The 26,443-nt window shown below is 50.1% G+C and overlaps 8 protein-coding genes across 8 annotated transcripts; 4 read left to right on the plus strand and 4 right to left on the minus strand.

Annotated features, from left to right (window-relative positions):
- Positions 1-205: 205 nt before the first annotated feature.
- On the plus strand, positions 206-1,985 carry NCS54_00897900 (Hypothetical protein; the record flags this gene model as incomplete). The annotated part of the gene is made up of 2 exons (XM_053154339.1): positions 206-242; positions 298-1,985. 2 exons carry the CDS (start codon positions 206-208, stop codon positions 1,983-1,985), a joined length of 1,725 nt encoding a protein of 574 aa, XP_053010314.1.
- Positions 1,986-2,078: 93 nt separating this feature from the next.
- Positions 2,079-3,887, minus strand: NCS54_00898000 (MFS domain-containing protein; the record flags this gene model as incomplete). Its single annotated transcript, XM_053154340.1, has 3 exons — positions 2,079-3,315; positions 3,365-3,647; positions 3,710-3,887. The coding sequence occupies 3 exons, from the start codon at positions 3,885-3,887 to the stop codon at positions 2,079-2,081; spliced, it is 1,698 nt and encodes a 565-aa protein (XP_053010315.1).
- A 1,796-nt stretch (positions 3,888-5,683) lies between these two features.
- Positions 5,684-7,977, minus strand: NCS54_00898100 (Epimerase domain-containing protein; the record flags this gene model as incomplete). The annotated part of the gene is made up of 6 exons (XM_053154341.1): positions 5,684-5,991; positions 6,042-6,841; positions 6,968-7,021; positions 7,082-7,245; positions 7,298-7,614; positions 7,695-7,977. The coding sequence occupies 6 exons, from the start codon at positions 7,975-7,977 to the stop codon at positions 5,684-5,686; spliced, it is 1,926 nt and encodes a 641-aa protein (XP_053010316.1).
- Positions 7,978-8,607: 630 nt separating this feature from the next.
- NCS54_00898200 (Putative endo-xylogalacturonan hydrolase A) lies at positions 8,608-9,910 on the minus strand (the record flags this gene model as incomplete). The annotated part of the gene is made up of 2 exons (XM_053154342.1): positions 8,608-9,419; positions 9,496-9,910. The coding sequence occupies 2 exons, from the start codon at positions 9,908-9,910 to the stop codon at positions 8,608-8,610; spliced, it is 1,227 nt and encodes a 408-aa protein (XP_053010317.1).
- A 3,534-nt stretch (positions 9,911-13,444) lies between these two features.
- Positions 13,445-15,029, plus strand: NCS54_00898300 (Hypothetical protein; the record flags this gene model as incomplete). Its single annotated transcript, XM_053154343.1, has 5 exons — positions 13,445-14,038; positions 14,107-14,169; positions 14,241-14,687; positions 14,756-14,857; positions 14,916-15,029. The coding sequence occupies 5 exons, from the start codon at positions 13,445-13,447 to the stop codon at positions 15,027-15,029; spliced, it is 1,320 nt and encodes a 439-aa protein (XP_053010318.1).
- A 1,699-nt stretch (positions 15,030-16,728) lies between these two features.
- Positions 16,729-17,842, plus strand: NCS54_00898400 (Hypothetical protein; the record flags this gene model as incomplete). The annotated part of the gene is made up of 2 exons (XM_053154344.1): positions 16,729-17,370; positions 17,441-17,842. 2 exons carry the CDS (start codon positions 16,729-16,731, stop codon positions 17,840-17,842), a joined length of 1,044 nt encoding a protein of 347 aa, XP_053010319.1.
- Positions 17,843-20,446: 2,604 nt separating this feature from the next.
- On the plus strand, positions 20,447-22,156 carry NCS54_00898500 (Hypothetical protein; the record flags this gene model as incomplete). Its single annotated transcript, XM_053154345.1, has 1 exon — positions 20,447-22,156. The coding sequence occupies one exon, from the start codon at positions 20,447-20,449 to the stop codon at positions 22,154-22,156; it is 1,710 nt and encodes a 569-aa protein (XP_053010320.1).
- Positions 22,157-24,837: 2,681 nt separating this feature from the next.
- On the minus strand, positions 24,838-25,500 carry NCS54_00898600 (Methyltransf-25 domain-containing protein; the record flags this gene model as incomplete). The annotated part of the gene is made up of 1 exon (XM_053154346.1): positions 24,838-25,500. One exon carries the CDS (start codon positions 25,498-25,500, stop codon positions 24,838-24,840), a length of 663 nt encoding a protein of 220 aa, XP_053010321.1.
- Positions 25,501-26,443: the final 943 nt, after the last annotated feature.

Genomic DNA, 26,443 nt, shown 5'->3' on the forward strand with positions numbered 1-26,443 from the left:
CATTGGAGCGCCATTGATAAGCTAAGATATATTCCTAGTTGTCTTTCCGTATCCTCTAAAGTTAAAGATGTCTTTCTCCGTCTGTTTTCAGTCAGTTGCTTCACCAAGTCGATCTGTGTTCCAAGGAAGGTTACAAATCAAGAAACCTCCAATCATTATACCCAACTATACCATTACTACTCGAGGGATGGCAACGACAAGAGTCATGAAGGAATCATATGATATTGTGGTAGTGGGTGCCGGTAAGTCACTGACATTGTGCCTTGGCGTCTTTCGCGATCTGAACCTTGGCAATAGGATGGTTCGGTCTGGCAGCTGCAAAGGCGATCCGACAAATTCTCCCCGAAGCCAAGTTGGCGGTCCTTGAATCGGCCGAATCATGTGGTGGTACTTGGTCCAAGAATCGACTCTACCCCGGCTTGAAGTCAAACAACATGAGAGGCACATACGAGTTCCCCGACTTTCCCATGGAGGAGAACAAGTATGGTGTCAAGCCAAATTCTCACATCCCTGGCCCTGTCCTCCACCGCTACCTCACCGACTTCTCCAAGCACTTCGACGTCTACAACCGAATCCAGTTCAACACTGCTGTCGACCTAGTCGAGCGGCAGGGAAGTGGTGGTTGGCGTTTGTCCGTCAAGTCCCCCGATGGAAGCCGATCTATCGACACTACGAAGCTGGTCTTGGCCACTGGCCTGACATCAACCCCAAACATGCCTGCTTACAAGGATGCTGACAAGTTTGGGGCGCCACTCTTCCACGCAAAGGATTTTTGCAAGAATGCTCCCAGCTTGGACGTCAAGAAGGCAATTGTAGTCGGTGGTGCAAAGTCTGCCTTCGACGTCGCTTATGCCCTGGTTCAAGACGGCGCTACAGTCGATCTGATTGTGCGACCTACCGGCAACGGACCTGTCTGGATTGCACCCCCATTTGTCACCCCCTTCAAGAAGAGGATTGATCAGCTTCTCAATATTCGATGGATGACCTGGTTCAGCCCTTGCCCATGGGGAGACGCAGATGGTTACCATGGAATCCGGAAATTCCTCCATGAAACGGCTATCGGCCGGTTCGTAGTGGAGCGCTTCTGGTCGGTCCTGAGCAGCGACATCATCACTGCTAACGAGTACGACTCACACCCCGAGCTCAAGAAGCTCAAGCCCTGGCACTCCGCCTACTGGATCGGCAGTGGCCTCAGCATCCTCAATTACGACAGCCCTCTCTTCGACCTTGTCAAGCAGGGCAAGATCCGCGTGCACCTTGATGACATTGAGCGGCTGGAACCTCACCGAGCTATCCTTGCTTCAGGAGAGCAAATCGATACGGACGCAATAATCTGTTCCACTGGTTGGAAGAAAGAGTCGACCATCAAGTTCGCCAACCTCGGACAGGAACAGCTCGGCCTGCCCTACTCGGCTGATGAAAAACGAGCTCTGGCTCAAGCCGCAGACGCCAAGGTTCTCTCCCTTTACCCCGGATTGAAAAAGCAACCCAAGATCAGCGGCAAGCCCAAAGAGGCTAACCCTCTCCGATACTACCGCTTCATAGTCCCCTCCACCTACGTAAGCTCCCAAGACCTCGCCTTCGCAGGTATGATCTCCACAGTTAGCACCGCTGTTTGTGCAACTATCCAGGGTCACTGGATCGCTGCTTTTATGGCTGGCAAGCTAGACCATACTCTTGGAACTGAAGAGGAGATCATCAACGAGATCATGTTACATACCCAATGGGGCAAGTGGCGATTCCCCTGTGGCTACGGCGCTGACCTGCCCGACATGGTCTTTGAGGGTCTGCCCTATGTGAACATGTTGATGCACGACATGGGCCTCAAGACGCACCGAAAGTCCAGCACGTTCCAGGAGCTTGTTTCCCCGTATCTTCCGGCTGACTTTAAGGGGTTGATGGATGAGTGGAAGGCGAAAGATGGCGGTATTATTGAGGCTGTTGGTGTAGAGCCGGAACTTCAAGCTTCTGTGAAGAAGGTGTAAAGAGTAGAGTCCCCATTCAGTACAGCTAGTCTGCTACTACTGCTTCGTTTCCCTTATTTATGTATTCATAGACCTTCCAAATACTCCCAGAGCTTAACTACGACGACTCGGGGTTGTTGCTTTAGTACTTTTCTTCCTGCCGTAGTCCAGCTTCTCTGAGCTCATGCAAATAGCACATACCAGACATACCGCTGAGCTGGCGACAACTATATAAAACTCTCGAGAAAGGACCTCTGTCACAGCTGCGATGCCTCTTGCAACAACCTGCCGGTCTTTGGTCTGCCAGACAACTGATGACACACCAGCCAGGGCTTCACGGATATCCTCTTCCGAGTACTGCTTCCGTCCCACTGCGAAGGATAGCAGGTTGAAGCCCACATTTTGGAAAATACACCCTGCGATGGAGAGAGTGATAGCTATGGATCCCATCTGAACCATGTTGCATATCACAGTGCTGTCCACGCGGTCACGTTCGGACTTGTTGATTACGTTGGAGATACCTAGACCGTGCTGGAACTGCATCCCAAGACCGATGCCAATGAGAGACTCAATACCCATTACCTGTGCCTCAGAGACCTTACCATTCATGGTGGTAGCCATTGCGATAGAGGCAGCGAGTGTAACGGTGGCAGCACAAAGGTAGATGATCTTGTATCGGCCGATGACAGTGAGGAGAACGCCGGTAAAGAGTACAAAAAAGATGAAGACGATGATGAAGGGCAGCATGCGAACTGTCTGCTGAATGGCGCCGTGGCCGCGGGCGAAGGCGTAGAAGAGCGGCGTGTAGTATAGGGTCACAGCATAAGCGGCGCCTGCGCAACCTGTTGCGACCCATATAGGGAGCAGTCTGAGCTTCGAGAACATATGCATCGGGATTGCGCGCTCCTCAGGCGTTGTAAAGACACAAAAGTACTGCTGCGAGACCCAAGCAACAAGGGCCACGGCAAAAACTACCCACATAGCGATAGATGCCGCGGAGCCCCAGTCCCAGATGGGCCCCGAGAAGGTCGTCGCGAGGGCGAATAGGACAGGCACGATCATGTTAAAGACGACGCCAATAGGGTCGATGCTAGCGAGACGTCTCCAGGCAGGGACGTCACCTGTAGCGAGGGACCGCGAGGGGAGGCAAATGATAGCAAGGGCGAGGCAAAGGCCAACAATCGGGAGCTTGATATAAAATGCCCATCGCCAAGTAGTGTGGCTGTTCTCGGCGAAAGCACTGCCAATGGGACCGCCAACGACGAGGCCAACTGCCCACATAGCGCTGAGAATGCCAAATAGGCCTGCTGTTTCGGCAGGTTTGGCCAGAATCGTCACGTAGGAGAAGTTGCTATGATATGCTCAGCTATTTGTCAGACCACGAGGACATGTTGACGCACATCTGCTGACAGACAGAACCACCCCAGCCCATGATTACACGGGCAACAATCATGGTCTGGATATCGCTGGAGGCACCACCAATAACTGTGCCGACCATGAAGATGGCCAGGTGGACAAGGTAGACCCATTTCAGATTAAAACAGTAGGCGATCCTGCGAGCGAAGGACAAGACGGCAAAGTTGGCGAGTGAGTAAGAGAGGCCGATCCAGGGGAGGAGCTCGATGTTGCCAAAGGCCTCGTAGAGGCGAGGCTGAATGTTGGCAACATTACTGACGTCGTACCCTGGAAAGATAACTTTTTGTTAGTTCCGCTGGTGTCCCAGTCCTGGACGGCCTAGTACTGACCACTGCAAGAGCCTGTGATAATGAAGATGAGAACGGCCGCCTTCCACTTCCATTCTGGCAAGCCACCAGGTTTCTCATCGCTGCATGCATCCTTTTGTGCCGTCTGGTCGACGATTCTGAGTTCCTCTAGGCTGTAGGCCTTCTGTGTTTCGTTTTGAGCCGATGGGCGGTCGGACATGATGGGGTGCTGGGCAATGGAATGTTGGCTAATCAGGGATGGGTGATACAGTTCAAAGCCGATTTTAGGTAGATGATATAGAGAAGCAAAGACCGGCCGAGACTGGAACGGGTTTTCTCTATGCGTTTGAGTGAGGGGAGATAATGGACATTAAACCTCGAGGGCTGTCAAGCATCCCTGAAAGAATGGCAATGGCGGGGAATGGTGATATATTTAGCTTCAATACGAGGCCACTGGCAAACGTGTCCGTCAGCCGATATCTTCCACCCAGTCACTATTCGGCGTCGAGGGTAATACAAATCACTCGTGTTTGAGGATGATGGTCTGACCAGGCCGTCGCATGGCTATTCCCTGGGGGAACAAACGGGACACGGCACCGGCTGGCCAAGCAAATGTAATCGCATTGGTTGATTAACCCGAAAAGGATTGGAAGGATCAGAAGGATTGCTTTTTCCCGACATTTTACAAGGCTCAGTTGCCGGCGCCACAATCTTGCATGGGCGCCACCTCTCGCAAAACACTTGCCAGAAACTGGGAAGTTAGACTGAAGATCTGCGAACCCACTCCCTCGGCGAGTTGGCCCCTGTATGGAAAGCGCCGAGAAGGCATCAGCTGTGGACCGGGACGTGCAGCAAGTGGAATTGACGATCAGACGGCGGAGTGGTGGTTGCAATAGTCAACAGTCTAACTTCTCCTTTGCTTCAGAGATCGATCTTTTGTAAAACCCGCATCTAGATCCCTGTCAACTATCATTTATTCGTGGATAAAGGGTCATGTTTCTGTAATTCGATTCGGATTCCAGTCAAATTTTCACGCAAGTTTAATGACGCGTTGAGGAACCAAGACAACGAGGCGGCAGCAGTGAAGTTAAGCGGCACCTTTCAAACCAGACAGTAAAAGGCAAATTCTATTCAATTTTTAACGAGTTTTTAAATGGAAAATCATCCATTCGGTTAGGCTGTTTCAACACTCTGAATGGGCTGGACAATCTTGGCGGCTTGCCGCCTTGCACGCATAGTGCCATAACCAGCCAAGTCATTGTTGTGATGCTTCCAAACTTCGACCTCGCAGCCCCCTCGCGAGAGACCGACTCTCATGGCGCACAGGAAGTTGTGAGCTGCGTTGGAATGGTTGTATATGCCGCTGTTGAAGATGGCTGGTACTCAATTATCATGGGCCGGACTTTGCTCGCAGTCTTTGCCGGCGTGGTCCGTTAAACCAATTAAAGACGCTAGCCCATCCCATCAACACGAGGCAATTTGCTGTAGAGTTGACAGGAGAAAGACACAGAACAAAAAGCACGTACACTTTGTCACGATAGCGGAGAACACTGAGGAAATATAGTGTAATTAGAAGCCCATCCAAGTAGCGTTACCGCGTCAGAAAGATAAGTCTCAACAATAAGTTCCTGTTGCTCTGTTATGGATCAAATCTGCAACGAGTCGAATAAATGAAGTTTCACACGCTCTGCAACATTCCTCATAAGAGCATAGGACACAAATCAGGATTCAAGATTTGGAGAAAGCATCACCATCGTGAGAGGCAATACACAAGCTCATCAAATGGCGTTTCTGTTTTTAGAGCTCATCTGCTGCTGTTCGAAGCTGAGCAGCCACCGAACTTGCTTGCATCAAAGCTCCTCATGCCATTCCCATATCGTTCTGTAGCTAATGTCGCCCTTTCTTCCCTTACTTCTTTACACTTTGGTTCAGTCTTCCTATGTTCAGTCTCTCACTTATGTTTTGACGGTCACCCTTCCTTCGCGCATAGCAAGCCTCCAAGACCAAAATCTCTCACTATAATTGGAAGTATGGGTTATCGATGCTCTCAACGATACTATCCTTCAGCGGCCTCCAACCTTCCTGGCCGGCCCACCGCTTCAAGAGGGCCACAGAGTCAGACTGGTCAGTGGAGATTGTGACATGGTAAGGGTCGGGGTAGTCGGCAATAAACTCCCTCTGGGGGCGGACCTCACGGAGAACAGCAAGAAATTCGTTCCAGTTAGAGCTATGCCCCCAACTATGTAGACGTGCGTTCTTGACTTGGGGATCTAGGATGGCCGCGACATGCAGGAGTGCAATGTCCTTGGCATCGATAAAAAATGCTATATGAGGTTAGATAATGGGTCATACACTGTAGGGTTCAAGACCTTACCAGCAGGAAATGCATCTAGATATGTCTTGTCCCTCCTGAAGTGCGTGGCTATCCAGTTGGTGGGTGCCTCGGCATGCTTCTTGTGAAGGGGTTCGCCGATTATACCCGAGGGGCAGATGACATTGAGCGTGTAGTGAGGCTTTTCTTGTTTGATAAACCTCCAAACTTCCCTCTCGGCAGCGACTTTGCTGGCGGCATAAGTGATCAGGGTACGGGACGGCTCATACGGAGGAGGGGCCCAAGCAGCTTCAACGGCCGCCTCGTTCCAAGTGCCATCGTCAACCCGAGTGTCGTTGCCAGCAATTGGCAGGACGGCGGCCATGATGGAGCTGGTAAACACGACTCGCCGAACTGAGGGTTCGTTGATGGCAGACTTCAAGATTCCTGTCGCGCCAGTGACTGTTTGAGGAATGATGTTGTGTGGGTCGGGGTCCAGATTAGAGATGGTTGCAATGTGGGCAATGGCTGATACTCCCTTGACTGCTTCATCGAATGCGCCATCGGCTACGAGATCAGAGACGACGACGAGTTCAAGATGGCCGCTCTCTGAATACGACTTGAAATGGTTATCAATGAGCCATGATGCTTGAGCTAGGTCGCGAACGGTGCCTCGGACTTTGTAGCCGCGCTCCAGGAGTTGGCGGGTGACGTGGGAGGCGACGAAGCCTGTAGCGCCGGTCACGAGGACCAAGGAGCCGGAGGGAATAGTTGCTTCAACGGAAGGCATAACAGGGTCGAGGAGAGCTTGGATTGAATGGGTGGTGGGTGGATCATGAACGTATGATGTCGTGCTGCTGAGTCTATGAAGATGGAAGAATTGACGGGTAAGGAGTTGCAACTTATATAACTTCTTGAGCAGCCGAAAGAAACCTCTAGACCGATCAAAAGCTTATTAAGAGTCTCCATGGTGTATCCGACTACCTTACCCAAGTAGGAAATACCAACGCTTGGCGAATAACTTGCCTGCAGCATCGGCAAATCTAGACTCTCAGCTGAGTGTTCCTATCGCTTTAGGGCCCATTGGTTTGATGTGACATAACGATAACAAATCCACGTCGCCAAGTTCCCTTCTGGTTACAAACCTCCAGTATATACGCTCCAGCAGCTCTGAGAGACCAAGACTTCGCAAGCCTCCGCTAAGTTCAGCCATGTAAAACACGCCTCGTAGATGCTGTCTGGCTATTTTAATCTCACCAAATACTTCCTGGGAAACACAACATCAGTTACTTGGCCCCATGTACTGTTCAAAATCTCACCTCATCAAACACTAGCGCAAAGGCCATGGCGACTGTTACGATACTGACAGGCTTGACAAGTGCCAGCCGCAATGATTGGAGACCTTTATGCCTATACTGGAGGGCCATCTGCGTCATGACTGGATCGCCAGGTTTGCTACGTAGAATATTCCGGCACGATCTGAGGAGGAGAGCCGTGTCTAGGAGATCCTTGTCTGTCATGGCAAGACCCACCCAGTCTTGTAGGATCTCCCTTGTGTGGTCGTCGGGGCCATGGTCACCGGGGTAGTCGAATAAGCCGCAGTGCACGGCCGAGTAGGGCACGACAATTCGGATATCTACGGGGTGGTCAGAGGGCATCCAGGGAAGCTTGTGTAATAATCTTAGGCTAGATAGATTTAAACATCTAAGAACGTACAATGATCCAGCAAGAAGTGCTCCTGGGAGGATAGAGACGGTGCCGATGCTGAAAAGAGGGTCTTGCAATGCTCAGGAATCCGGACCAGAGGGCTTGGTGTTTCGGCACCGGCCAGGCGTTCGGTGGGAGACTGCATCATTTCTTTTCGGTATCTTTGTACCCGCAGACGTCTTTCTTTGGCATGGGCTTCACGAGTTACGTGCGAATGGCTCAGCTTCCGCGACTCCAAGGGGACAGGTCCCGTCGGATTCGATACGGTGACGAATTGGAATTGGCGCGGCATTTTCATCGGGGTCAAGGAGTCAATGTCAGCTGTGTATTGTGGTTGAGAATTGACAGAGACGACGGTGCTTGATCAAGAGGTACAAGTTGAATTTGCATTTGTCAGATTCAGGCGCCAAGGCTTGGAACTACTTGTTTGGGATAGTCGCGATACACACCAACAGTACATACCTGCACGCGGATGACTTATGATTACAGGATGCATGGTAATTCTCAGGGAAGACTTTTAAAGGTGGGTTACTTAACTGTTACAAATCGAAATGGCATTCGCCATCGAGATTATCAGCACCAGTTACACCGCAGACATGAATGGGCTGCCAAGTTCGTGGCGGTATTGGATGAATCAACACTCCTTGGAACCGCTGTTGGGCGATGAGACAATGCGCCCCAAATTCGGGAGATGCAGCGTTGATCATCTCATTCACCTGCCAAGAAATTCTCACTGTAATATATAGCAATCGGGAACATGGATGCGGCGAGAGATTGCCAAGGTACGCGGCCGTTGTTTGCCTCAAGCCCCTCCCTCTCGTGCCGGCACTTGAAACTTGACATCTTGGCACGTATAAGAATAATAACCTATTATTGCCCTTCTAAACATTTGATACTAGAAACCCATTTAAGCCCCTAGACCCTATCCCGAAGCACCCGAAGTGCAGGTGACACCCAGATTGGCAGGAGTATTAGCACACAGAACTTTGTTCGCCCCGCTAGGCGCTTTGACAGTGAAGTCTTGTATCTGGATCCCACATGTACCAGCTACAGAACAGTCCATGTCAGCCACAACATCCTTGTAGTGTCCAGAAGTGGTGCCAGAAAATCCGGAGAAGACCACGTCGCTAATCTTGCCCGTCGATGGATTAGCTGAGCAATCAGCTGCCGTGGAAGAATAGCAGGTTGAGATCTGAATAGCGTAGGTGCATGAGTCACAGATGATATCCTCCCAAGTGACATTGGAGACGCTCCCAGTGCCATGGGTCGAGCCGCCTGGATAGTACTTGATGCCCGCTGCCTTCATACCACCACTCATAGTGCAGTTCTTGAAGATGCTGTTTGTCACTATATCGTTCGAACCTGAGCTTCCGGCCAGGCTGCCAACTGACAGGCCGTGAGAACCAACACAGGTTACGCCAGTAGTGGTTACATAGCTGGCTCCGGGCTTGAGAACGACGCAATCATCGTCATTGGTGACTTTGGTGTTCTCAACTGTCACGAACGAAGCTGGGCCAATGTCAAAGCCATCGGTGTTATGGGCGACATTGGCCGAGGTGCTCACAGAGTAGAGCGTCAAGTCGGAATAGTGAATGTTTTTGGAGTTGCCACCGGTGACAACATGGAAACTGGGTGCAGCCTTGATAGTGATGCCGCTCATCTTGATGTTTGTGGAACCATCTACACGGATCAAGAAGGGACGTTTGTAGGAGGGGGTTGTGATGATGTGATCCCCTGCGATTGGAGTTAGACGTCAACTTGTCTTGCAAGCATAAAATCATGGGCAGCGCAAACGCTTCACAATACATACAGCTTGCCTGGCCATTGCCGTTGATGGTCCCAGAACCGGTGATAGTTGCACCATTGATGTTCTGTATGTGGATGATCTGTCCTTTGCCGTCCCAGTAGGTGAAGTCAGTGGATACAGAGAGCTCCCCGTTGAGCTGGAGAGTGCATCCGCTGCAGCCTGAAAAGGAGAGCTGGCTGTTGATATGATACGTCTGTCCGCTGGGGATGACGATGGTACCACTAGGGCATGCGTTGATAGCGGACTGGATTGCTGGGACGTCATCCACAGAGGGAGAGCCACCCGCTTGAGGTGTGCAAGTGGTCCCTCGAGGTTGCAGCTGGACGCTATCCGGGATGACGGGGATGGGCTCGGCGGTTGCAAGACTGAAGAGGCATGCACTAGCAACCCACACGAGAAGAAAAGACTTGGGTTCCATGATGAGCAGTTTGTGAAGGAGATTTTGTGAAGGAGATTTTGTTGTAGAAGGCCGTGTTCGAATCGATGAATCATGCGGTTATATGGATCACCTCACTCGGTACTTTATATCAAATGTTGACTTGATGATTTCGATACCGCTGTGAGTATTTACAAACCCGCTCCCTTACCTAGCATCACCCGAACCAGGAATATAGCTTTGAATTTCCCTCTCCATACTGGTGGATTTTCTCGGTCCCAGGCGTCACACACAAGGCACATGACAGTATGGTGGTAAACCAGGTTTCATCCGGGCCCTCGCACTATAGATTCGGAATTCGGCACATCTAGATTGCACTAAAATGCCGATCCCCCAAGAGTTAATGATCACTCGTATGAGTTTCCCGTGGCTTTGGTAGCCAACGTCACGGACCCCAACGGCGTGAGGGCGGAAGCCGACTGTCCCTGGCTTACCCCTGAAAGAGCCGAGTCAATAGGGCACTGGTCCTGTTTCAACCAACACAATTTCTTTGGTCAATCGCCCCCACAACAACACCCCTCATTTCCTGGGGCCCCAATGCGGGTGCGGGGGTTGGCGTAGCTGGAGAAAGGTCCTCTATTTTAAACGCACCACACAACCTTTCAACAAACCCTTGCTTCTGTCCGATGAAGCGTGTCAGGATATCACGGCAGTAAATACCCGCCGCATTTAGCCTGAGCCCATTTGAGTTCTCCATGCTCCTCTAAATCTGGTGTTTACGGGGAACCTGTCTGGCCAGTAGAACGACACTACTTTTTGGTACCCTCTCTATCCCCTGCTTCCCATCTGAGAACCCACCATCTAGAGGCCTCTCGATAGATTCCATCATGCCAACTTCCATGTCATTCGGATAAAGCGGATGTCATGACCTCAGCTAACAGGTGGAAATTAAAAAGAAATAAAAAAGGACTAAAATGTTTAGATGCATCATGTGTTTCTTCGCCACTTCTCTGATGCGGATAGAATTGGTTCAAAGCGTTGACATCAATACGTATCCAACCAATAGAGATATGTGCGTTTAGCCGCCGAGGCCATAATCATCAAAGCTAGAGCTCGCTGCCTCTGCCTTTCGTCCTCCACACGTTCCATAAGTAATCAATCTCGTCTTTGGCAACTTTGTCTTGCACAAAATTTTCAATAACTCAGCCCAGCTTGATTAAACACTAACTCCAAACACGATTCCAACTGTCCACAATGCAGTTTTCTCTTACATCCATGATCCTATCTTTCGCCGTCCTGGGCGTCTCTTGCAGCCCGAGGACCTCTACGCCTAGTGGGTGCCTGAGTGTCAGAGCCTCTGGGGCGCCCTCGGGCGAGTACGCGTCACTAGGAGCGGCCGTCGCCGCTCTTGGGAGTGGAAGCACTTCGTCGACAGCCTGCATTTTCATGTACCCCGGCACCTACGAGGAGCAAGTCGTCATCAGTGCTTACAAGGGTGCTTTGACGCTCTACGGGTATTCGACTGACACCTCTTCCTATGCTGGAAACCAGGTCACCATCAAGCATTCTGAGAATTCCACAGTTGCGGGAAGCGATGAGGCCAGCTCCACTGTTGACGCCAGGGGCACCAACTTCAAAATGTACAATATCGATGTTGTAAACTCGTTTGTGGGAAGCCAAGCAATTGCATTTACCAGTCGTGGCGATCAGCAGAGCTTCTACGGGTGCGGATTCTACGGGTACCAAGGTAAGTTTGCTTGTCGTCGTCGATCTCGTTTCAGAGGCGATGATTAGTATGTGCATGCTCCGCAGATACTCACGTTTCTCTCAGATACGCTATTTGCTCACTCTGGAAACCAATACTACAAGAAGTGCTTGATTCAAGGTATAACTTGACAATTCTCCCTTTCTCTCACAGCTGGGTATCCTGACATCCTCCTAGGGGCTGTCGATTACATCTTTGGTGATGCCTCGGCTTGGTTTGAGCAATGTATACCGCCGTCTCCTTCCCAGTGAAACAAAATTTGAAGAGACCATCAAAAGGCGCTAACACATGTTTCCTGTGGTTCAGGTACGATCAGGTCCACTGCAGGAGGCGCCATCACGGCCATGCATCGCTCCACCACTTCAGAAACAACCTGGTACGTCATTAACAACTCGACGGTAAGTCTTTCCCCTTCCCTTTGCAGATTTAAATCCGATCTATCAAGAGTAACAAGTACTCACTACCCTGGTCAGATCGAAGCCGCCGCCGGATACACTGCTACTGGCGGCGTCTATCTTGGCCGACCCTGGGGTGTTGATGCCCGCGTTATCTACCAGTACTGCTCTTTATCCAACATCATCAATGCCCATGGCTGGAACACAATGGCCCCATCTGCCACACCGTATGTTTGATGCCGCCCATTTCCAATTATCCAACCCGAAATGTCTTTGATGCTAACAAGCAGGATCCCGTTGTTAAGAACTTTCATGGAGTACAGCAACGGCGGAGCTGGTGCAACGACCACGGCCCGCCAGTTTGAAACTGAAGCAACAGCTGCTGTTGGCCTGTCTGATCTTTTCCCTGCAGGTTCAGCTTGGATTGATCACACGTACTGAGGCGTACTTGAGTAGCTTTACGGGGGGGGATGCACCAAGACAAGACCTCATCCAGCCCTCCATATCAATTTACAGCCTAGGATTACATAGCGATCCAAACTAGGCTTGAAAATAAGCTGTTTGTCTTTTGTGGTCACCCTTTTCAGTGAAAATGATGGTCACGATTATGTCTCAATGTGCGGGTCAAAGTCGTCTGTAGACAGGAAAGCGTGGACATAATTAGACCCAGTACAAAGCTTTTCAAGGCCGGAATTCTGTTCTGGATGGTCAGGTCGATAAGCAATCATATCGCGACTATCCATGAACTCTCGTTTACTACTAAAGACTGCGACACTTCCATAGTGAGTGACCCCATTATGCCGTGGGGATACATTGCGGGGAAGCTGGGCCCTTGCGCGGCTAGCCATCCCTCAATCAACGACAAGGGTAACGTTCCCCTTTCATAGTCACGATTCAGAGAGAAGGTTAAGACTAGTGCACACTAAATTAAAGAACGGATGTGAGATGCCGAGAAAACGAACGGATTGAGGTTGTTCCACCAAAGAGAACTGGCGATTAGCTTAGTCTATGTCAAGCAGCTCGTATTTGGTTTAAGCTATTCCTCCAAGCCCAAGATTGGCCAAAGGGAGTAAAACCAATTCAAAACCGGTCAGTTTCTGCAAACCCCCAAACAACCTGGAGTTGATGGGTTCCCCTCTAGATCCCTGTCTGACCATGACTCTCTCCCGGTCAAGCCCCCACAAAGTCTTTCAGTGGCTGTAGGGAACTCGAAATTTGATAATCTCACCTACGTCAATGGCTGTCACACAAACGGGGATACTAGTTACCCCCCCTCGTGGAGACAGACCATGAGGCCACAACATGGCTGCTTCCAGGATCAACCAACCAACATAAATAGACAGATGAGAGAACATGACGGAGTCTATTGTGGCCCAAGTCCAAGACGACCACAAAAGACATCGACAAACTTCTATCATGATTCTCTATGCGAGTGTTGTCACCCTTACCTACCTGGCCAGCATCGCAGATGCTGTTGCCGGTCCATTCCATGGACATAACTCGTTGGCACGCCCCGAAATTAAGCCTTGGCCGCACGCCCCTGGAGGTCATTATCCCGTCTCGCCTCCTCGCCATCATGGCAGATACTGCTTCGTCGAACCAAGTCATGGAGGCGATGATGCTGGCAAGATCCTCAACGCCTTCCGCCAGTGCAACTATGGTGGGACAGTAGTCTTGGACAAGAACTACACCATTGCATCCCCTCTGGACTTGACTTTCCTCAATCATGTTGATGTTGCTATCTTGGGTACCATCAACTTTAGCGGGGACATAAACTACTGGAAGGAGCATTCGTTCAAGTATGCCTACCAGAATGCTTCGGCCATGTGGAAATTCGGCGGCAGAGATGTCAATATCTTTGGCAAGGGAGTTGGCCGCATCAATGGGAATGGCCAGCCATGGTATGATGGTTTGGCTGTTGATCCTTTGCTCCAGCGTCCGGTTCTTTTCTTGGTCGACGGGCTTCACGGAGGCTCAGTGACCGGTTTGCGCATGGACAACCCACCAAGCGTAAGTCATCATTGTCAACAAGACAAATTTGAACAGTGGCAATTGATCTTTTGCTGACAGCTGAATAGTGGTTCAACCTCATCGCTAACAGTTCCAACATTGTTGTAAGCGATCTTAACTTGCAGGCTGTGGTAGGTTGACCCTTCTCGGATACAAACATGGACATCCCTCCAGACATCACACTGACTAATGGCGGCCACAGAGCACAAGCGTGAATCTTGCCAAGAACTCGGACGGATGGGACACTTATCGCTCTGATTCGGTGGTGATCCAGAACTCGGTCATCAACAACGATGACGACTGTGTATCGTTTAAACCCAACAGCACCAACATGGTCGTCCAAGGCCTCAATTGCAACGGCTCACACGGAATCTCTGTTGGGTCACTGGGGCAGTACCCTGATGAGTTTGATATTGTCGAGAATATCTATGTCTACAATGTTTCCCTGTCTAATGCATCGGACGGTGCCCGCATCAAGGTCTGGCCTGGTGCGTTCACGAACTTCCAGTCCTCGCTATCCGGCGGTGGTGGCTCTGGCTACGTCAAAAACGTAACGTATGATGGTGTCTTCAACACCAATAATGACTGGGCTATCGAACTTACCCAGTGCTACGGTCAAAAGAACCTGACTCTCTGCAACGAATATCCTGTAAGTCGAGTCATTCCCGCCACGCCCTTTGTCTCCTAAACACAAAAGTCACTGACATTGAATCCAAGTCCAACATGATTATTTCGGACATCCTTTTCAAGAATATATATGGGACAACCTCTAAGAAGTACGACCCGAAGGTGGGAACCCTAGTCTGCAGTGATACCTCGGTACGTTTCCTCTTGTCCCATTCCATACAGGCGGGGAGGTTAACCTTGCGATATTTAGAAATGCCACAATATTCAGGCACACAACATCAGTGTGTCTCCTCCGAGTGGAAAGACGGCCACTTGGGTCTGTACCAATCTGGACAACTCTCTTCTTGACATCAACTGCATCTAAGATGCAGAGGCCAAAAGTGCCCATTAGAACAGGTTCACGATTGCCGCCGGAGTAACCCAGAGACAGGAGGGGGGGTTGCATCAGAGTGGAGAGGGAAGTATTTTGTTCTTTACGACTGAGTAGGGCATGGTGTTGACCGGTGACGGGTGGCTGGGTAGGTATTTCTGTTGTATTCATCTCTTGTATTTTCATCGGCACTTCCCGTGTCGCTTTAGCTTGCATGAGTCCAAGATTACCCAGAGGCGAATGGAATCCCCCTTTTCTCTTCTGCGTACCACTCGCCTTGATTGTGAGAAGGGGAATGTCGCCGTCACGAGTACGAATAAAAATATTCACGATGACATTGTATGTCCCTGTCAAGAAAGGAATAGGGGGCGTAATCGCAAGGCAGTCACGTACAGGGCGCTGTGCGGCTTGCAAAGTGCTTCCCCTTGGCACTTGACGAAGGGATGCCCCATGGAGCAGGACCAAGGACTCCCAATAAGCGCGGACTGCTAGCAGGTACAAGCAGGGAACAAATGACATGGGGAGGGACAAGATACATAGACAGCCCAAGATTTACCGCTGTACTGTCTATTAAGCGGTCGTGGATGGCATCCAACCCACGCCGAGATCTCTGAGCTCAAGTGGTCCGACGACTTGCATGAAAAGACTATTCCGGTCAACGACGGAGAGTACCTTATCTTACTGATGGAGACCTTTGCTATCATCGTTGTCAGAGTTGTAGAGGCTGTGGGAACTATGCGTCGCCCCCAACCATGGGTTGCGACGACAACACTCACTCAGTGGTTGAATAGCGCCAAGTCCCTGATTATTGAACCATATAGGCTGACATGTAAGCGTGGCATGAAGAGGCAGCACTGAATACGGGGCCTGTGGTGGCTTATTTCTATCACGAGCATAACTTGAAGATATCATTGGCAGAAGGTAAATTGTCTCAGTTGCCTTCGGCTAAAATGGTAGCGAAGAAGCGGCGCAGCAGGTTAGCCTTGGCAAAGGAGGAAGAATGGAGGGGTTACAGCAGAGGGTGAGCTGTGGCGAGATCTTGAAAAGAGGTATAACAAGTCGACGAAGCGGAAGAGCGAGAGGGAGTATACGTTTTATCAAACCTTTCGCTATCCTCCGGCATTATTACTGTTCTATGTGATTTCCAGCTACCTCTGGTATTGTGGCGCAGTGGCATACAGTTGCGGTATGCTACCTGTCAGTAATTCTCGTCTTACCCACCTACTATTTGTAAAGATAATCCTCATCTTAATATCATTGGCGAATGTAACTATAATAAGCGGTGTGGCTGTTGCCCTTAATTCTTTGTGTTAACTCCGTCGGACCACGGCGCGGCGAATCCACATGGACATTTCCAGGCCCCAATACGGACTCTTTTTTCAATAGGCCTCATGATCATCTCCTCAGCCTGGCGATGTCGAACTCTGGAAGAGGAAGGTAGCATGTCCCAGTTGACGCCTAGAGATAGAAGGATGAAATCCTTGCTCAACACATTATGGTTGATAGTGTCCACCACTGAGTGTGTGAAAGGAGGCCAGAGGATTGCACAAAATAACTATAAATATATGGATTCTGTGCCGCCTTAGATATATTTCTTTTTGTTCTCAGGCTTCTAGCATCAAGCCAAACAGTCCTGCAGCAGGTTTCTTGTCCTTCTTTTTCCCAACACAACCTGATCCTCTACCTCATCGTCATGAGGGCCAACGAACTCTTCCTGGCTCTCGCGCCGGTGGTTCTTGCAAATCCAATCTTCCGGTCTGAGAAGACCCAAGGCGTCCACATTGTCTTGGAACTCAGTAAGGAAGCATCCCAGGCCGCTGTCACGGTGTGGAACAAAGATCAGTCGGAAGCGATTGCCAACTCTTGCTCCGAATCTCTTGCTTCGGGCCCCTTTGAGGGCCACCCCATTGCTTTCAAGGTCGACGAGAACGGGAGCGGTAACCTCACTATTGGCGATGAGTCTTACTCAATTGGCGGTGGTGATGATGCCATCGAATGTGGTCGTATCGCAAGCGAGACAGAATTGGTCGTCAACTGTATCGTGTCCCTTCCTGGGAGTGTCGAGTTGAAGCCTTTGGGCAAGCGAGGACTCAAGACATGCTTCCCTGATGGGCCCCTTGAGGTTACTCAGGCAATGGACATCTTCGAGGGAAAGGTCGAGTCGGAGTCACCTCCAGATGTGGCCCCGGCCGAGCTGAGCCAGACCGAGGTAGACAAGATCGTCAAGGAAAATCACCTCGATAAGCGACAGACCCCTTGCGGTATCTGGTCTTCACAGACTCGCAGAGTTGGAAACGGAAACCCACACCAAAACCCGCTGAATATCCAGCTCAGTGTAAGTCCCGTTCTTCACATATTGACCATAGGAGGTTTAGAAAATCACAGGAGCTCACGTATAAACCTAGGAGCCCATGCAGTGCCCTGGATACATTGGCTGCTCAACATATCATACGACATCAAGGTCCTACTCTATCGGCTGGACTGCCAACGCGGCTACGTCCTGGATCAGCGCTGGCTTCGATGTTGTCACCACCATCGAAACCGGCAACAGCTACGTGTGTAACGGCAACCCCAATGACTTCTTTGCTGTGTGGAAGAACCAGGGCCAGACCGCATACACGGTTCAAAACGGTGTCTACAACTCCTGTACCAACTCGTGGCTATCGGTTGGTGGCCATATCATTGTGTGGTCTCCCAACGCAAACAACCGCCGTGGCTTCTACTATTGCGTCTACGGCCGTAACTATGTTCGCGCCATGGGCGATCGTTGGCTTGATACTTCCCCCAACACTCCGGGCGGACCTTAAGTCAAGACCGGTGCTCTTATGTCCCTTATCAAATTATTGTGTTTTTTTGATATAGTTCAAGCCCAGCCCTTGGGATGTTTTTTCCTTGGCTACAAATAAGGAGGGTTTTTCATCGTTGCGCGGTTTTCCCTACCTTAGGCTTAGGCTCTACTTTCTCTTGTGGCTAGCTGGAGAGGATAAGAGAACTATGTTATTATTATATATTTATAATTAATAGCTAGCTCTTGCGCGTTATATTAAGTAAGGCTCAATAAAAGGCTATATTTGCTTAAATCGATAGTGACTGTAACCTTTTCGTACCAAAATACCGAACGAACATAAGTCATGCCCAGCAGCCGGGAAGCCTCATATTGCTCGACTCTTCCAAGGATGGCATCCATGTTTTCCGAATCTTCCAGCAGCCGATCTACTCAGTATTCAATAGTGTACACAGTCCCCTTGGTGAGGATTGGCCCAGCCTCGAGACAACGGTGGGCGCGGGCAGGATTGCTGTCATCCTCCGAGCCTCTGGGCTGCAGGCTCGGTTGAGGATATATTCTACTTGTTGATCGGCCATGGACTTGTCCTATGGCTTTACAACGGCACCCACAGACAGGAGCTGGGCAATGATCGTTCACCAGGTATCGCCAGGTGAGATGAGCGCATACGTCAGGCGCCTGTTGCCTCCGCCGTGCTGGACTGGGGCGTTGATATTGGCGCCTTGGGTACTGAAAAGCCAGTTTATGATCTCATTAGACCCCACAATGGCGGCAAAGCGAAGGGGATTTCAACTTCGAATCTGCAAAGAGGCCCCGTGCTGGACAAGGAACTTGACCATTGCCGCCTGGTTTGCCATGATGGCGCACTCTAGTGGGCTTCAAATTGAGAAACATGAGTCGGCGTCGGTGTCTTTCTCAGGGAGAAGCTCCGCTACCTTGACGTTGCCTTTCAAGGCAGCCATGTGTAGGGGCGTAAAGGGAAAGAGGTTGGGGCCTTCTTTCAGAATCCAGCAAGTTTGGTGGGGCTCCGATATCAGGTGTCTGAGGTCAAACTTGTCCTGCTTAAGAATATCGACGACTGTGCCGTTGTCGATGCCAAGGGAGTACAGCTTTGCGAATATGCCCGTCTAGGGAAGCAGGAGTCTTGAGATTGACAGTTGGGCCGGATGACGATAGCAATTCGGTCGTTAGTGCATTAAAAGAAGCCACCAGATCACGCCCAATCCTAGTTCACTAAAGCACCGCGCGCTCATCGCTATGTTTTTGTAGTCCAGTGCATCTTCCGAGACTTTTACTAGCAGCGAGGGACGGATTACGATTGATGAAGTAAACATTTTCTCGAGCCATTAACGCTCAAACCCGAGAACCGGTCGACTTGACAGAAATTCCTGTCTATATGTTTATCTGAGCCTCCATGGGTTTATGGAGGTGTACTAGGCGAGGGGCAAAACGAGGTAGTGGTCAACTGCCTCGGGAGACCAACTACCTAATGCAGCATCCTCGACCATTATGGTGTGGTTGGGCTTTGCCTGACCCCATCAAGCGGGTCCCCCGAGACTTCTGGTGAGATGGCCGAGTTGGTTATGGCGTCAGGTTAAGGTCACCTTAACAACCTAAGATTCCTGATGGAGCAATCCTCCTGGGTTCGAGTCCCAGTCTCATCAAATTCTTTTTGCTAGCTGGGGGTCTTGTGTTATTATTGTTGGCATGGAAGCCATTTATGACGAAGAAAAGCAACCACCTTTCTTTTTATATAACAGTGCTCTTGAATGTAAATAGATGACTATGGTCTCGCAGTTGCAGCGTTATATGAAAGCCTGTGATTCTCGATGACTTACCGTAGCTGACGTCCTCATTCCGCGAAAGGAACATTGTTATCATCTGCGAGAGTGGCACGGTGATAACTAAAATATTGCATCTTGAACACAAGTCAATTATATGGAATGGCCAAGGTCACGAGCGAAACATACGCGAACAATGTGCTAGCGGGCGAAATCAAGGAGGAAGATTGTTGCCAGCCTTTCCACATATAGAGAAGTCGTTACATAGATACATAAGTGACGAACTCAAATCAAAATCAGTTGCGACACATGATTCAAATGTGAGACACAAGGGGTGAATTCCAAGGATCTAGCTTACTGAGACGGAAAATTAATGAGCGTTGGAGAAAGAGCATGCCAAGCATAACTAACCAACAAACAAATTTCTCAGTGTTACTCGGCGACAACATCGGCAGGTTGGTTTGGGAGAACCCGGAAGATTATTGGGGCAGCATCTCACCAGTAAGCTCGGTAATATGCAGTCATAATTGTCACCTGTTGCCTGGAAGCGGGGCACCACAGGGAGGTGAGACGATGCGTTGCGCCATGAAAAATGAAGCCGGATCTGACACTCGCTTCTTGCTGATGCGGGAGTAGAAAGTCCTGACCGAACTTGGAGCAACAGTCGGTGAGTCAGTCTAGAAAGAACGCCGCAGCACTTCTAACCCCTGAGATCACTTCAACTACAGTATTTTCTTGCTGCTTGGTAGGCATTCCAAACCCTTATATTGTCCAAGTTTGTTCTCACTCTCGCGCCTTATTCTGGTAACGCTTTTGCTTGTCCTCTTCTTTTAACCCTGAATACCATGGAGTCAGAAGAAGCCACCCATCATCAGACCGCTACCCACACAGAGGATGGGCTCGAGGATGGAAGTGCGGAAATTGCTGTGCCCACTCCCCCAAACGAGGGCGAGACGGCAGTTCATCAAAATATCTATGGACCAACAACTGAAACCCTCGCCGAACTTCAGAGCAAAAGCCTTGAGGGCAGCGACGACAATCAGAACTCTTGGCATGCCTTCGTTCGAGACATGCATCAAGACAACCACCCTTCCAGTGACGCAGAAATAGAGAAGCTCAGGGCCATGCTGGATGGAGCGAGTAAGTCGAGGATCAACGCCAGAGACGAAAGAGGCCAGACGGCACTTTACATTGCCGTCGAACGAGATCTGAAAAAGGCTGCCATCGAGCTACTCAACGCTGGTGCGCAGACCACAGTGGCAGACAACACAAATGACCATCCCCTTCACATTGCTTGTTATTCAGGCAATCTTCAGCTTGCAAAGAAGCTTCTAGCAAATAACGCAGATGTCGAGGCCAAGGGAGAATACGGCGAGACACCACTAGGTCTGGCCTGTCGACGCGGACATGCAGATGTGGTTGAACTGCTTCTCAACCATGACGCCAGCACGCAAGTCTTTAATTGCAGTGAGAGGACCCCTCTCTTTGCAGCAGCCCTCCACGGTCATGTTGGTGCAGTCAAACACATTCTCGAAAAGGACCTGTCATCCCTTGACAAAGTTGAATCTACCAACACCTGGACAGCCCTTCACGTGGCAATCTACAAAGGTCATGAAGAGATTGTCAGTATGCTGCTTAAAGCAGGATCGAGGCTTGATATGCGTGCCAAGGATGGAAGCACCCCTCTGATGACAGCAATCCAAAATCATCGTGAAGGCATCGTGAAAATGCTACTTGTCCGCCGGTCAGAGAATGAAGACCTTCAGCTGGAGACGCCATCTGATAACAAAGCCACGCCACTTGGTACTGCGTGTATGCGGGGTTTCGCGACTGGCGCCCGTCTCCTGATCGACGCCGGCGCAGACTGTACAGCCCGGATATTCGACAGACCGGTACCGATTTTCGCACTCGCCTGCGGCTACCGCCATCGAGAAATTGCTTTGGACATGATTACAAGATCCAAGACTCGCATTGATGGAAACTGTCAATCTAACAATGGCCGGAATGCGTTGAACATGGCGACTGCACGTGGTCATACCAAGATTGTGGAACTGCTGCTGGACCATCGAGAAGCAATTGGGTTATCACAAGATACAATATCACGGGCATTATTCGGAGCGATAGACGCGGGCTGTGAGAGTGTGGTCAAGCTGATGCTGGGCCCGAAAGGGAGAGTCTCAGTGAACTACAAGACATACTGGGACAGAACACCGTTGCATAATGCTTGTAACCCACTTGGATGCATCACCTCGGACTCAGAGATATGGGGCCCTGATGACCTGAAAGAGGAGGAGAGAAGCAATCCTGAGTTCCAGCCTGGGAGACACAAGGCTATATTGAGTCTCTTGCTGGAACAAGGGGCTGATGTGGACGCAATATCAGAGCATCAGGGGACGGTATTGCATTCCGCAACGGCATCGGGTAACGTTGCCACCATTGACCTTATTCTGGAACGTATGTGCCATGTCGACGCATCCCTTAAGAATTATAACGGCCATACTGTACTATTTATCGCTTTCGAGCCGGGGCGCGAGAACGCCATGAGGGCCCTCTAAAGCTCTGCCAGGTTGGAAACAGCCGATTTTGGCTCAGATGAGCGGCAGCACGATGCTTTGAGCTGGGCAGCGGTGAGCCCAGTTAGACACGACATTGCAAAGCTGATAATGGTCAAGATGCACAAAAGTATGGAGAAGCCCAGACCGGTCGAGTCAGATGTCTGGAGTGCCATCGAATGGGCCACCTTCATGAAGCTCCACCAGGTTCTGTGGATGCTGATTGCCAGTTCCCCCCGATCCAAAGAGACAACAGAGATGCTCGAACGAGCAATAAGACTGACCGCGAGAACACAAAGCCAGTCAAGCTTGTCAACCCAACAGGACGCGAGGCCCGACCACGAAACAGCTTCAGTCGACGGGAAAGAGGGGAACGACAGAGTGAGCGACGCCAGGGATACCAATGCAGAGAGGAAATGTCAGCCTGATGACCAGCAAACTCTTATGGATATCTTGCAGGACCCACCAACTGGACTATTATACACTGGTACTGCCGAGGAGCCAAAGCTTAAGGGGGGGTTAAAGGAGATTCTTGCAATATGTTCGAAAGCCTTGTCAGTAAAAGCCAGATATTTCTGGTGAACGAAATATCTATCTAGCTGCACAGAAGTTTGAAAACTCACTGGAATGACTCCCTAAAACAATGGAATCCTTTGAAAGGCACCGCGATAGATAAAAAGTTTGAAGCTGGGAGTTGATGGGAACCGGGATAGACCCAGTACAGAAGAAACTAAAAGACCAACCCAAAGAATGAAGAATCTGTAACCCTTGGTAACCGCCTCAACTCTCCAAGCGATCTTCATGCTGCTCTCCATTATTTGAATTCTACCTTTGATTTGCAGGTGTCTTCTTGTCCCCGCTTTTGGCTGATCGCTCTGAGCTGGACAAGAGCGACAAAAGTGCTGCGGATAACCTCACCACGCAAAGCCTAACTTACTTGTACGGCTCCTACCATATGAATTGAATACAATCACGTTAGATCTTTCAAAATATCGGGTTCTTATGCCGTCATCAACTAATAACTGTGTCTGTTGCCTTCGTGGTTGATGGTGTCTTTCGAATCCAGCTCTCTCAAGCTAAATCCACCGCTCACTTGTGAATGGGGCATGAATGCGCCAATCATCTCCAGACGATGAAGCACACCAATGCAGACGCCCAAAGAGATTGATGAATTAGATGAGCGAAGAGAAACTGGGACATGAATAACCCTAAGCATATATGGCAGGACTGAGATGTGGGAGGGCTTCGGCCGCAGGCAGCAGAAAGGCTAAAAAAAAAAGGCCTTTGTGTTAGCATTGGTATATGATTCTAATGACGTATATATTGTTTTTTTTTTTGTTTTTTTTTATAGTTGAAGCCCGGCCCTTGATGGGATAACTGAGCCAGAAGATAGATAGAGGTGTGAGAGGACCTGCTTTTTATTAGCTGATAATCCCCTGGAAGTAGACAAACCCTTCGGAGCATTGTGTGTACCAACATCAGGGAAAACTCCCAAGTGACACCAAGGTGGCGGTTTTTGGTCGCCTTGTGATGGCGTTGAAAGAGCTGTCTGGTGGAGTGTCGTGCGTACTCTCCCATCTCCTATTGTTTTCTCGGTTGTTTATTTTCCGTACCCTTTAACTAGTCAATCGCTTCACAGATGCAGCACTACTTGGTATGGGTCGTTGAGGTTGCATGGACTTGCCTCTCTCGTGCTCACTTTCTTTCAATAGAGAGGTGATGGACGGGACACCATCTCTAACCATGAAGTTCTTTTCCTTACCCGAGAGTGTGGAACAGAGAATACAGAGCGCGCCCTGAGACGCCCGTGGCGGAGATTCCTATTCCTACCTAGCCCTGTGGGTAGCTAGGACTCAGGCGACAGGGATCAAGCACCCAGTAAGACTGTTGTGACAAGGGGAAAAGCGTTTGGAAATTTTCCTGGTCCTCCACATCGCTTCGCTTCCACAAATATTATCGTATGAGCCAGGGAATGATTCAACCAGGAGGCCAAAATGCCAGCTGCATTGGCAGCTCTGGGAAGTATCACAACACTAACACAACAGACCACGCTATCTGTTCCAAGTCAAAACTCAGGTGAACCCTCTGCCTCATCCTCCTCAGGCTGTGGACAAGCAAGGCTCTCCCCAACGCCAAGGAACGCCCCCGGCACGTTGGGGGCGGGGGTGTTGCCCTTTGGTGGAGATTAGGCGAAGCGATTGTTGTTTCTGTGACGGCACCAGGTACTTTGGAACTTGTCACTGCGGCGCGCGCCCAGGAGGAAGCTGTTTTGGCCCCTCGCTCATGTCGACTCGAATGCTGCAAGATGGGTGTCCTCGGCTAGCTACCTAGTCAGTGGCGTTGATTAGGTGGCGTTAGTTAAGGGTTCTCTTAATTGCCTTCAAGAACAATCCTTCAGCTGTTTGTGGTCGGCTGGGCCCAGCCGAGCCTTTATCTTGTCGGCTTCTTCGCGGTGTCAGTCATTCTTATTGTCTCTGTTGTTGACAACCTTCCTAGGCAGTGCCAAGGCGAATGGAACCCATTTGCCTCTAATCTCACTCACTTCCACCAGCATCAGGCAATCTGGGAATGTGAAACTGTAATTTTGTTGTGCTGTCATGAAGGCTTGAGTGGAAATAGGGTGACCGAAGGTGATGTGTTAATAAACAAAATGGATGTACGGAGTACTACCTCGTTAGTTTACCTCACACCTTTTTAGCAATAACCCAGAGAAACTTTTCCTCTTCATCTCCCTCCAACGCAGCTGTCTCAACTTTCAATCCGCTCGCCTGCAAAGCCGCAACTGTCTCATCCTTTCCAAGACCACTCCAGAACATCCACCCCTTGTCGTCGAGCCATTTGTCAATCACAATGCCAGACTCCTTGTTCGTGTCAAATGTAGATAGAAAAACACCCCCAGGCGCAAGCCAGCTCCCAATGCGGCGAAAAACTTCCTTCTGCTCCTCCTGCTGGAGATGGATGATGCTGTACAGGGCGACGACTGCCGTGAGAGACTCAGGTGCAAACTCCAGCTTCATCATGTCGCCAGGGTAGAAAGTAGCGCGACCTTCATGAGCTGCGAGGTTCTTGCGTGCGAGATCAAGTTGCACATCCGATAGGTCATTGGCATGTGCAGGGGCCCGCGAGAGCAAGGTGGAGAGGAAGGGATCCCCAGAACCACATCCCAGCTCGAGAACCTCGTGTTTCTTGCCGTCACTGGTAGTGACAAGCTCTGGACAGTGGGCGATAAGTTCATTGAGGTACTTTTGACGCAGGTGATGATGGCGTTCGGTCCAGGTATTGTATTGCGAAGCCATGGCATTGTAAGATGCACGAAGGCGATCCTTGACATCGCTGGGTGCTTCCATGATTCGAAACCGTTAGTATATCGAGTTAAGGTTATTTCGCTGGTGATCTCCAATAAAAGACGATTGACCGAAAGGAGCTGTACCAGCTATTTCATCTCTCAAACAGGTCGGAGTCAAGTCTATTCTCCCGGTTCAGCCAGATTAGAGTTCGGTATGACTCATTTGTGTGAGAACCCCACGTCACATCAACCATCAAGCAAAATACCGGTGCCCAGTATTAGTCATGATGATCGACAAACCCCAACAAGACAGCTACCTAGCTATCCGAAGAGTTGCTATTCCATCTCGTTCTCCAACCACAGCACAGTCCCAACATCATTCATACAAGTAACATGCGCGGCGCAGCCAGGCTCGTGGCTAATCCTGTAGATGTAGGCTCGAGACAGGCGCTCGTTCCAAAGTAGCCACCCCTTCGAATTACCGAATCCCGAGAGCAATCAGTCACCATGAATGAATCAGAGTGCTTGATGCAATCGTCCCACAAGTTGAGTCTATTGTCATCTTTTACAGGATGCAAGGTGAGCTCAAGCATCCACTCTCATTAGCTCTATAAGCCCTGGTTCCAAGATAGTCTTCTTGACGATCACGTATTTGGTTTCGACATCTAACACTGTCACTTATGCTAGCCGAGGCTTTTCTAAAGAGGTAAAACGTAGAAAGAGAAATCAGGGACTTGGTTAATCAGAACAGCCCCAACGTGGCAGCTGGCCAGTCCTCATAGACATAGGCTGCCCTCCATCGGTTTCGAACAGAACATACGTCCCGTCCGGGACCGAACCTGGAGTATTATACGACCACTGTAAGAAGGTTGGGATTCTCCGGTTCTGGGCTCCTATAGTGGCACCTTCCCCCTTATTCGCCGTAGTAATAAACGAGACATTGAGCCGGCCAGGGAAGTCCTCATAGAAACTGAGTTGGATAAGGAATCGGAGAGTCTGTGTCG

This window comes from Fusarium falciforme, chromosome 7 (genome assembly GCF_026873545.1).
Source record: "Fusarium falciforme chromosome 7, complete sequence".
NCBI lineage: Eukaryota > Fungi > Ascomycota > Sordariomycetes > Hypocreales > Nectriaceae > Fusarium > Fusarium falciforme.